Below are 12,133 nucleotides of genomic sequence, written 5' to 3' on the forward strand. Positions count from 1 at the left end.
TACCAACTGGCTCAAGAACAGCTTCTTCTCTGCTGCCATCAGACTTTTGAATGGACCTATCATATTAAGCTGATCTTTCTCTACATTATCTGTAACTGCATCACTATATTCTGCACCCTATCCTTTCCTTCTCCCCTATGTATCCTATGAGCGATGTGCTTTGCCTGTGTAGCGCAAACCAAACACTTTTCGCTGTATCCCAATATATGTGACAATAAATCAAATTGTCTGTGTAGTGCACAAGAAACAATACTTTTTCATTGTATCCCAATACACGTGACGATAATGAAGCAAATCAAATCAAATCAAATTGTCTGTATAACACACAGGAAACAATACTTTTCACTGTATCCCAATACATGTGATCATAATAAATCAAACCAATGTGAGGGGAAGCTGCTGACAACAACATTGTAAATACAGCCTAAAAAATGTTTATATAGTTTCTCCAGAATAGTAATCGCTGCCTTTAGAATTATTTAATTGAACAAACTGACGGGAATAGCTAGTTTATAACAGATTGATTGTCGAGTTTTGCTGTCAGTTCAGTGGGGTGGGAGCTGAGCCTTTGCTGACTAAAGTCAGGACGTTTGTTCACTAACTCGCCAGCAGCGACCTGGAGTCTGACTGTCTGGGACTGAACCGTTAGCGTCCCGAGTTTACAACCGGCCCCGCTCCGTCTCTCCCTTCTCCCCCCGCCCCCCCCCGGTAAACTCACACGGGGCGCTCGCCGTCCCCCATCCCGCTCCTACACCGCCGCCGCTGCTGATCCCGTCTCGGCGCTGCCCGCCGCCATGTTGCCCACTCCCCGGGCACGTGATTCCAAACAGCCAATTAGCGCCGGGTTAGGCGGAGAGCAGCGCTGGATCACGTGGTCTCCCTGAAGGTCCCCTCCGTGAGGTGGCAACAGCTCGCCTGTCACAGAGAGAGAGAGAGGGTGAGTGAGAGGATGGGAGGAGGGGGAGAGTAAATAGTGGAGAAGGAGAGAGATAAGAGTGATGGGGAAGGTGGAGGAGGGAGGGAGAGTAATAGGGAAGGTGGAGGAGGGAGGGAGAGTAATAGGGAAGGTGGAGGAGGGAGGGAGAGTAATAGGGAAGGTGGAGGAGGGAGGGAGAGTAATAGGGAAGGTGGAGGAGGGAGGGAGAGTAATAGGGAAGGTGGAGGAGGGAGGGAGAGTAATAGGGAAGGTGGAGGAGGGAGAGTGATGGGGAAGGTGGAGGAGAGAGAGGGAGAGTGATGGGGAAGGTGGAGGAGGGAGGGAGAGTGATGGGGAAGGTGGAGGAGGGAGGGAGAGTGATGGGGAAGGTGGAGGAGGGAGGGAGAGTGATGGGGAAGGTGGAGGAGGGAGGGAGAGTGATGGTGAAGATGGAGGAGAGAGAGGGAGAGTAATAGGGAAGGTGGAGGAGGGAGGGAGAGTAATAGGGAAGGTGGAGGAGGGAGGGTGATGGGGAAAGTGGAGGAGGGAGAGGGAGAGTGATGGGGAAGGTGGAGGAGGGAGGGAGAGTGAGTAATGGGGAAGGTGGAGAAGAGGGTCTTGCGGAAAGAGGAGGGGAGGGGAGTAAGTAATGGGGAAGTCAGAGAGATAACTAAGTTGTGGTGGAACAGATGGAGGCAGATGAGGAGAAAGAGTAGGGTCAGCTGTAAACAGTGACAAGGGATCAGGCGTTATAACAAAATGAAGCAATGCTGGGAACTCCCACTTTATTTGTAGCTTTCTGTGAATGCCAAATGTTTTGGAGAACGATTCATGTTTCAAATCTTTCTCATCCCCATCAAGATGATCTGAAATTTGGAATGTCATTCCGGCCTGAAGTGTTTATTGTGGACCTTTGACATGATGTGTATTGAGTTAGGTTTCCCAAATCTGGTTGGATGTATTCCTGAGGGTTTCATTGCATAGTCTCTTCCCTCCAACTAGCCCACACAGTCAGTCTTTTAAATCTTATCTCCGGCATTTTATAATAAAATAAATTTAGTTTAGAAGAAACGGGTTTTAAAAAATGTCCTGTTATGATTTTTCTCCTGCGTTGCTCATGGGAGTGCCTTGGAGATTAATCCATACATGACAACTCAATGTTGGGTTGTTATTGTTTGACTGCCAAGTTTGTTCATTATCCATGGTCAGGTTACAAGGCAGCAGTCCAGTGAGGGGTTTGGACATAAATTGCTAAATGTGAAACCCAAGACTTTTCCACGTTGTCTGAATCCCTCATTTCCCCACCTTTAAGATGTACGCTGTTCCTAAAACATGCTCCAGCTCATGTTATGTTTATATGTGCTGTAGTTCTGGGAGTTTGTACAGTGCATGTGATTTGATTTGTTCCTACCAGCACATTTGAGTATATATTCTGTTTTGAGCAGACCTTTAAAGTTAATTGTATGTACATGTAAGTTTCTGTGAGGGCATGTACTCTTTAACTGCACCATTTTCTAACATTCACTCCTGCAGTTGGCCATTACCTGTACGACCTTAGGATATGAATCAGGTGTAGGCTCCTCATCTGATTCACACTTACATATGTTTTAAAAGAAATTCCTGTTGAAGATCTATGAGGTGCCATAGTGGAGTTCTGTAAAACAGCGAGGTCGAGTAATGAATCCAGAGAGCTGCTCTGCACTGGAACCTCCCTGCGAAATTACTTTTACCATCCTTGATGCAATTGAAACTGAATTTGTGATTAGAATACTGTTCACGTTAACAAAGATGAGTCAACATTCAAAGTGTTCTGTTCATTTCAGACCGCGATGTATCCTGAAAATCCGCACCAGATTCCGGGAAGAATCAGATTTCTGATTGAGTGCATTGATTGCTTCAGGAACAGCAAACCTTTGCCAGAAGCCCTGTGCTATGTCCCCAAGGAGGTCTTGTACAAGTTTTGGAAAGATTCCACCTTGTCCAGTGCGACATTGGTACGATCTCAATACGTTGTTTCAGTCTGGCAGTTAGCTTCCCAGTCTCAGCGCAAGAAGCTCTTTGATATTGAGTTGAAAAGAGGGACCTGCCTCAAAGCAACGGGAGAAGAATACTGCAACAGCCATGGTCTCTGGGTGAAGCTGAATCAGGTGAATTTTCTGGCAATCACTGGCTGATTTTTGCTGGTAGCTTTTATTTTTATTAGAATAATATTGAGGTCATGTTCGGAGCTTTTCAAATATTGTACATTTTCATGGTGTCATTTTGTTCGGTTTTGAGATTTTCATTTCTAATTTCATTTTCAATTTAGTAGCAGTGCGTTGAACTTAATTTGATGTGTTGAACAATAAAGCAGTGAGTGAGGAAAACAGAATAGTTCTGTTGTCTCTTTGCTCACTGAATTGGCTCAGATACTTCAAGATTTTGCTGAAGCATAATAATGATTCACCTAGAGAACTTTCCCCTTAGCACTATGAGTCATTTCAGAAATCTATTGTATACAAAATAGGCAATGGTTAGTATAATCACAAAAGCCTAGAATACTAGTTTGGCCCCAGCTGAAGAATTGTGCCCAAATCTGAGAACTGCTCTTAGGAACAGCATGAAGGATTTGGCGTGATTACAGTAGAGATTTGCCAGAATGGTTCCAGAGGTTATAGTATTAAAGTGACCATATAGTTATGTACTTTTGTCATGGACCACGTGGTGTAACGTATCTTTGAGGGATTAAATGAGCAGCTACTTTTTTTTTCCTTTTTGGCTGGCGCAGACATGATGGGCTGAATGGCCTCTTTCTGCACTATAGATTTTCTATCTTTTAATCAGAGTATTTTAGACTAGTGCAAGATTTTATATAGTTAAGTATTAAGGATGCGGAATTGTATGTTAAAATTTTCTTGATTTTCTATCCTTACTGGACCAAATTGGCGCATGCCAACTATCCTTGTAGTCACCTACAAACTGGCAATTATGGATGATGTTCGGTTTTGTGCAATGAGACCATTGCAATTGGCAGAGAGGTGATTTTTTTTAAAGGATCCATTGACATCGGTAAAGGGGGCAAATTGACTTTTGTTTAGAATGTCATGGGATGTTTTATTTAGAACATTGTTTTAGAATGTTGTGGATGGTCTCAACTGCCCTGGTGGAATTTGCCATAGCTGTCAAATTGTGAGCAGAGTTTTCAGAGCAGATTATTGTAAAGAGATTGGCCTGGAGCCTTTTCAGTGAAATAGAAGTTTGTAATAATATTTTTTTTTTCAGATTTGTATGCAGGCAAAAACCTAAGGAAAATTGTGTATTTGGGTTGAGTTAACATAGCCTGGCAAAAGTTGTGAACGCCATTTTCACTTGTTAGAACCGTAGTGTATTGCTTTGAGATGATGGATCAATGATCTATTTGAATGATATCTGACTGTCGCAATGATGCTTTAGGAGCAAATACAAGAGTACAACAGCAGCTGTCAGGAGACAGAAGGTTGGATTCTTCTGTGTAAACAGCCTGAAGGTGGTGAGCGACTTGTGCCAGTGGAAACACCCGAAAGACTTCAAAAACAACAGCAGCTTTTTGGCTATGACTACAGGCCGTGTACCCGGTAAATTGAAACGCGATATTGGCTTAAAAGAATAGTAATAGAAATGATGCCTGTGTGTATATTTGTATGGATATGTAGCTTCAAGTGCATTTATAAAACACCTTTTAACATAGGGAACCATCCCAAGCTGCTCCACAGGGGAACAATCAAACCAAAAATGGATGCTGGGACAAGCATGTTATATTAGGAGGGATACTCCTAAACTAGGTCCAAGAGTGAGTTTTAAAGGTCTTATAAGAAGAGAGTATTTGGTCTACTTCTGTGCTGTATGAACGTAGACTGGGATTGAATCTGGGACTTTCCTGATTGGTGTGACTCAGCGATATCCTGTTCATAAATATGTTTTGAGGGCAGGAAATCTGCAAAAGGTGACGATGATAGATTGATCCTGGCCACCAATTGCATTAGTGCTCAAAATCTCTGAGGGTACTGTCCTCCCTCCTGTTCAAAACCACCTTCAATGCCTCCTCCTAAGCAAGTCCTCAATCCCCCCTACTTTTGAAAAGTACAAGTTTGCGAAGACAGAGTTCAAAGGTATTCTTGTTTTTGAGGGGAAGGATGGATGACTGCAAATCTGAAAGGAGTGGGAGAGTATCAGTGTAGAGGGAACTGTTAACAATTTATCTAGCATGGAGATCAAGATGTGAAATTACAGTACTTGGGATATGGGCGAGAGCGCGGATATGGTTTGCACGGATAAGATAAGTTTGAGAGGGCATGACCGGAGGCGATAGGAGAGAAACTGGTTAGTTCATGGAAAGGGAGGGGGATCCTAGGGGGAGGTTTGGCTGAGTGGGTTGAGGGAAGAAATGCACCAGAGGCAGCTGAACATTCATCCTACACTTAGTCACAAAGAAATTAACAAACTCCTTGCACGGAGGCAGCTTACATAATCAGTTTGGTGTTAATAAACAGTTATTGTGCAATTCCTCTATGATAATTAAGAAAGGGTCACTCAATTCAGTCAGCCTTTTTAGATATCCTGTTTGTATGCTGGTATGTGAAACTTGTATTCGATCCAAGCTGTGGTGATGTAGGTCAGTGTGGGGAACCAGGTCAGTGTGGGGCATATCAGTCCTATATGTAGACTGGGCAGTAAACCCCAAAGGTTCCCTAGTGAGGAAATAGCTGAATGGGTTCAAGTTTCTGTGGCATCCATTTTCTATTTGGAACACAATCACATAAGAGGTAGACTATTTAGGACTGATATGAGGAGGAGTTTCTACACCCAGAGGGTGATGAATCTTTGAACTTCTCTCCCCTAGAAGGCTGTGAAAGCGCAGTCCTTCATTATGTTCAAGACAGGGATTGGCAGATTTCTAGATAGCAAACTCATGAAGGGTTGTGGGGATATTATTGTTGTCTCATGTATAAATATACAGTGAAAGTATTGTTTCTTGAGGTTGAGGTACAGTGGCACTGCAGCCTCACAGCGCCAGGGACCCGGGTTCAATTCCCGGCTTGGGTCATTGTCTGTGTGGAGTCTGCATGTTCTCCCCATGTCTGCATGGGTTCCTGTGGGTGCTCTGGTTTCTTCCTACAGTCCGAAAGACATACTGGTTAGGTGCATTGGCCATGCTAAATTCTCCCTCAGTGCGCCTAGACAGGCGCCAGAGTGTGGCAACTAGGAGATTTTCACAGTAGCTTCATTGCAGTGTTAATGTACGCCTACTTGTGACTAATAAATAAACTTGACTTTACTTCGAAGATCACCCATGATCTAATTGAGTGGTGGAACATGCTTGAGGGGCTGAACAACCTACTTCTGCTTCTTTTTCCTATGAAATCTATAATTCTTACAAGTTGCACTGTGGGTTTAGAAATTTCCTTCTATTCCTGCACCTTTTAAGAAAGCAAATGTAATGTTGTCATTTATCTCAAGAGGCTTGGAATACAAAAGCAGGGATGTACTTCTGAGGCTTTATAAAGCACTGGTTAGGCCCCATTTGGAGTACTGTGAGCAATTTTGGGCCCCACACCTCAGGAAGGACATACTGGCACTGGAGCGGGTCCAGCGGAGATTCACACGGATGATCCCAGGAATGGTAGGCCTGACATACGATGAACGTCTGAGGATCGTGGGATTATATTCATTGGAGTTTAGGAGGTTGAGGGGAGATCTGATAGAAACTTACAAGATAATGAACGGCTTAGATAGGATGGACGTAGGGAAGTTGTTTCCATTAACAGGGGAGACTAGGACGCGGGGGCACAGCCTTAGAATAAAAGGGAGTCACTTTAGAACAGAGATGAGGAGAAATTTCTTCAGCCAGAGAGTGGTGGGTCTGTGGAATTCATTGCCACAGAGGGCTGTGGAGGCCGAGACGTTGAGCGTCTTCAAGACAGAAATTGATAAATTCTTGATTTCTCGAGGAATTAAGGGCTATGGGGAGAGAGCGGGTAAATGGAGTTGAAATCAACCATGATTGAATGGTGGAGTGGACTCGATGGGCCGAATGGCCTTACTTCCGCTCCTATGTCTTATGGTCTTATGGTCTTATGGTCTTTTACATTATACTGCAAGACTATCACTAAAATAAGGAATGAGGACTTAAATCTCAAGACTGTTATTTTATCGATGGTTTAAAGTAACCGCCTCAGATTCTATTAATGAATCTGAGTGACACAATTTATAGCAGTTGAACAGTTTTGGTGTCAGTTGCTTGCCGAGCATGTTCATACACCTGATGATCCTACATTATTAAAAAAACATGGCACCTAGTGATATATGTTGCACTTCACTGCATTAGCTTCTCAAGCCTTTGCTTTGAAAGGGTTTCACACACAAGTCTTAATAGGGAAGGGCATTTTTACATGTTCCAGAAGCAATTATTGCAAGACGTGTAGTCTTGATGGCTTATCTGCTATCCCTGGTAAGAAATGTCCGGCATCTCCACATCAAGAAATGTTTTGTTCAGGGCTTGGTGATTTAGCTAACATTAGCCCTGATAACTGACTCCCATGTTGAGCACACATTCAAGGCAGTCATTAGGATATCCCTTCTATGAATACAAGCTAATATAGTGTAATTTAAAGATAAAACAATCATCATCAATTCTAATGCAAAATTGGTGGAGTTTTGGAAGCTAAATAAGAGCCTTTGGGATCTTTTACGATGTTAAAAGTGCTACATAGATACAAGTTGTTGGAATGGGCACTTTGAAAATTGGCGAATGTGATGTTGTAATCTCTGTCTCTTCTCATCAATGCCCTCTGCATTCAGTGTACATCATTGTAGAGTACTGAAATCTCCAGGTGTGTTGTTTTCTGCTGCTATATTTGAATTGCTGATGTGCTAAAGGAACTAATTTCCAGCATTTATTTATGTCTATGAAAGACGTTAAGGACTCATTCAATTTGAAAAAAACAATGGTTTTTAACCAGTTTATAAAATTGAATCTAATGGGAACAATTAATGTGGAATATTACGCTTTTTTTAAAAACAAAGTTCAACCCAAAGCAAATGCTAAAGTTATTACTCGTGCAGTTTTAAATCTGTCTCCTTTATAATGCATGACACAATGATTTATTTTTTACTATCACTGCCATTAACGGTTTTATGACAGCTATGCTAAAGAGATTTTTGTTTTCTGCTTTTAGATGGGAGCAGGTGGTTGATGCACAATATTCATTATATCTGGGTGCAAAACCCAAGGTGGCTGATAGGGATGATGCTGCAGTGCAAAAGTTAAGGTAATAATGTAGCGTTTGTGTTTACTTGTGTCCCACTGAAAAACTTTGTTTTACTTTGTTATTTTGGTGTGATGTGGCGGAATGAAGATTTAAACACGATTCCCAGCCATAGGGAAGGAAGGATCTCGAGTATTCTGACCACTCGAGTACACCTGTTGATAGCTGTAACGGCCCATGAAAAAGATGATCACTTTAGGAATAAAAACTCCTCTCTTTCAAAACTAATGCAAATTAGCACTGAAAATTAAACCTCCTCCGGTTCACTTGAGCGTTCATTATTTTCACTGCACAGGGACTGCTTGTGACCTAACCATGTGCCACGGCAACAGAATGCATGTGATGGTCATTATTTAGCTCTGCTAGATATCGCACCTTTCTCAAAAGCCTGTTACAGTTTTGCATAGGATGTCAGATAGAACTTAGAAAAACTACAGCACAAAACAGGCCCTTCGGCCCCACAAGTTGTGCCGAACATATCCCTACCTTCTAGGCCTACCTATAACCCTCCATCCTATTAAGTCCCATCCAGGAGTCTTTTAAAAGACCCTATTGAGCTTGCCTCCACCACCACTGACGGCAGCCGATTCCACTCGCTGTGTGAAAAACTTCCCCCTAACATTTCCCCTGTACCTACCCCCCAGCACCTTAAACCTGTGTCCTCTCGTAACAGACATTTCCACCCTGGGAAAAAGCCTCTGAGAGTCCACCCGATCTATGCCTCTCCACATCTTATATGCCTCTATTAGGTCTCCTCTCATCCTATGTCTCTCCAAGGAGAAAAGACCGAGCTCCCTCAGTCTATCCTCATAAGGCATGCCACTCAATCCAGGCAACATCCTTGTAAATCTCCTCTGCACCCTTTCAATCTTTTCCACATCCTTCCTGTAATGAGGCGACCAGAACTGAGCACAGTACTCCAAGTGGGGTCTGACGAGGGTCTTATATAGCTGCATCATTATCCCCGGACTCCTAAACTCAATCCCTCGATTGATAAAGGCCAGCATACCATACGCCTTCTTAACCACCTCCTCCACCTCCGGGGCCGATTTTAGAGTCCTATGGACCCGGACCCCAAGGTCCTTCTGATCCTCTACAGTACTAAGAGTCTTTCCCTTTATATTGTACTCCTTCATCCCATTTGACCTGCCAAAATGGACCACTATGCATTTATCTGGGTTGAAGTCCATCTGCCACTTGTCCGCCCAGTCTTGCATCCTATCTATGTCCCTCTGTAACATCTGACATCCCTCCAGACTATCCACAACCCCACCAACCTTCGTGTCGTCGGCAAACTTACCAACCCATCCTTCCACTTCCTCATCCAGGTCATTTATGAAAATGACAAACAGCAAGGGTCCCAGAACAGCTCCCTGGGGCACACCACTGGTGACCGACCTCCATTTGGAAAAAGACCCATCTATACCCACTCTCTGCCTCCTTTGGGCAAGCCAGTTCTGGATCCACAGGGCAGCAGCCCTTTGGATCCCATGCCCTCTCATTTTTTCGAGAAGCCTTGCATGGGGGACCTTATCGAACGCCTTGCTAAAATCCATATAAACCACATCTACCGCTTTCCCTTCGTCAATGTGTTTAGTCACATTTTCGAAGAACTCCACCAGGCTCGCAAGACACGATCTGCCTTTGACAAAGCCATGCTGAGTATTCTTGAGCATACTAAACCTCTCTAAATGCTCATAAATCTTGTCCCTCGGGATCTTCTCCATCAGCTTACCAACCACTGAGGTTAGACTCACCGGTCGGTAATTTCCTGGGCTATCCCTATTCCCCTTCTTGAAAATAGGAACCACATCCGCAATCCTCCAATCCTCCGGCACCTCTCCCGTCTCCATCGACGACGCAAAGATGGTTGCAGAAAAAAGGAAATTTGGTCCTTTATTTAGAGTCTATTGAAGAAAATATTCCCATCTAAGTTATCTTTTTGTTTTTCCCTTTTTCTCATACCTCTGCTAATGTCACACACCATCTCGGAGCAAAAGGATGGGCTGGTTTCCGAGTCCTTGCTATTCTTACTAGAAGGCTCATGACAACAGCTCAGGGTGTTGCATCCTTTTCTGCATCATTATTCATTTTTCTGTTTTCAGAGGCTGGCAATATCTTGCTGTTTACCTACAATTGCAATGTGATTGGAAGTTCAATGTATGCTGTACCCATATGTACTTTGTGTGGGAAAGTCTTGTAGTATGAGAACTGGTTATCCTGAAGGTTTAATTGTATTTCTGGATACAGGTATGTACCTCCCACTTGGACATTTGAATGTGATGAAGACTTGGTACACTACTTCTATGACCGCATTGGGAAGGAGGATGAAAACTTAGGCAGTGTAAAACATCTAGTCGACAGCATAGATGCTTCGTCTTTCTCGGTAAGTTAATCTCCGAGTAGTATAGTCTTGCACCAATGGAAACTTGCATTTCCCCAAATTGCTTTACACACTTGCTTGCCATCCTCCTGGCCTGCTTTATCTATGGTCACTCAGTCACTGTGGTGGGTGCTCCCCGAATGGTCACTGTTTTCTTCTCGCTCTTCCTGTGGGTATATGCCAGGAGCAGGATAAAGAATAAGAAGAGCACAGCTCAGTGCCAGGTTCCAGTGCAGAAGGTGTAACTGGGAGCAGGGCTTATTGGCACACGTTTCTCTGGTCAGTTAGTATGTTGGACAATCCAGTTAGACTTTTTAAAGAGACTGATATGTCCTGTTGTTTCCCCAGTATAATGTTTACCTTGGTGATTCTGAATCTTGGATTTTCTAGACTTTTAAAAACAACCTAAAATGCCCTGCACTGGTTTACTTTCAAAGCATTTACTTTTACAGTTCACGAGATTCAGATGCCTATCCGAAACTTTTCAATTAAATACTGTTTAGCGACCTTCCCCATAAATGAAACTGCCTCTTCTGGCCATATATTCTACTACTTCCTTTGTCCAGATCATTGTAATGATGGTACGATTCTTATCATCAAATCCCACCTTGGTTTGGCCCCACCACTGCTTTGGCACTTCCTCCCCCTTTTGAGCAAATCACCTTGTTCCACCCGCTCACATCTCATTTAGGAGCCTCATTCACTCACACCCAACCAATTTTCTCAATGAGCTATCCTTGTTGCCCTCCTCCCTCAGACTTGACAGTGAGCAACTTCTCATCCTAGATGATTTCACTCACCATTTCAATTCATGTTCTCTCTCCTCTGCTTTCTTACTAAAACAGAGAAGATCCTGAGGAGACTTGACAATGTAGATGCTCAGGGGATGTTTTTCCCTCATGGGAGAGACTACAACCAGGAGACATAGTTTACTCCTTAGTATTGATCACAGATGAGGCCATCTCTGATCACTTCCTTGTATTGCCCTCTATTTGCACATAGCTGCCCCACCAAGCCCTGCTTCCATCTCTGAAAAACATTCCCCCAATTCACTTGCAACTGCACTTTCAAATACCAACTGTCCAACTTTGGGCCCTTTGTTTGCTACAGCATTTCTGTAGCTACCAATCTGTTCAACCACACCCTCACTTTCACCCTCTATGCACTAATTCCCACTATAAAACCATTATTCTCTCTCGGGTTGTTCCTCAGTTATGTTCCCCAGTATTCATCTTGGAATGCAAAGGTACCTCAGCCTCTTTTCTTTACTGCGAGCTGTTGTCTTAAACCCCTTTCCCCTGTCTCCTCCGCCCTCATCTCCAATGGCAATAGCAGGAGCTCATGGATTTCCTTGTTACCAAGACTGAGACCGTCTGATCATGGGAGGAAGAGTTCCCTCCCTTGGTCCACCGGGGCTACACTTCCTCAATGTTCTTCACTGCCCTAGCCCTGAATGTATCTTTCTCAAGTTTCTCTCTTAATTCTGCTTATTCCCTTTCTGAACTCATCTTGGCCATGAGCCCCATCTCTACTATCTCAACTCTATTCCCA

General features: G+C 43.6%; 2 protein-coding genes across 2 annotated transcripts in view; one reads left to right on the top strand and one right to left on the bottom strand.

The window, feature by feature from the left end:
- The window catches only part of urod (uroporphyrinogen decarboxylase), a 54,825-nt gene extending 53,943 nt beyond the window's left edge, over positions 1-882 (bottom strand). The window contains exon 1 of the mRNA XM_078218688.1: positions 719-882. Within this exon, the coding sequence (XP_078074814.1) occupies positions 719-741 (23 nt within the window). The 5' untranslated portion in view covers positions 742-882. The remainder of the gene's footprint in view (positions 1-718) is intronic.
- A 936-nt stretch (positions 883-1,818) lies between these two features.
- hectd3 (HECT domain containing 3) overlaps positions 1,819-12,133 on the top strand; it is a 59,511-nt gene continuing 49,196 nt past the window's right edge. The window contains exons 1-5 of the mRNA XM_078218689.1: positions 1,819-1,926; positions 2,740-3,063; positions 4,349-4,509; positions 8,110-8,202; positions 10,450-10,585. Coding sequence (XP_078074815.1) covers positions 2,746-3,063; positions 4,349-4,509; positions 8,110-8,202; positions 10,450-10,585 — 708 coding nt within the window. The 5' untranslated portion in view covers positions 1,819-1,926; positions 2,740-2,745. The remainder of the gene's footprint in view (positions 1,927-2,739; positions 3,064-4,348; positions 4,510-8,109; positions 8,203-10,449; positions 10,586-12,133) is intronic.

Source organism: Mustelus asterias, chromosome 8 (genome assembly GCF_964213995.1).
Source record: "Mustelus asterias chromosome 8, sMusAst1.hap1.1, whole genome shotgun sequence".
In the NCBI taxonomy this organism is placed as follows: domain Eukaryota; kingdom Metazoa; phylum Chordata; class Chondrichthyes; order Carcharhiniformes; family Triakidae; genus Mustelus; species Mustelus asterias.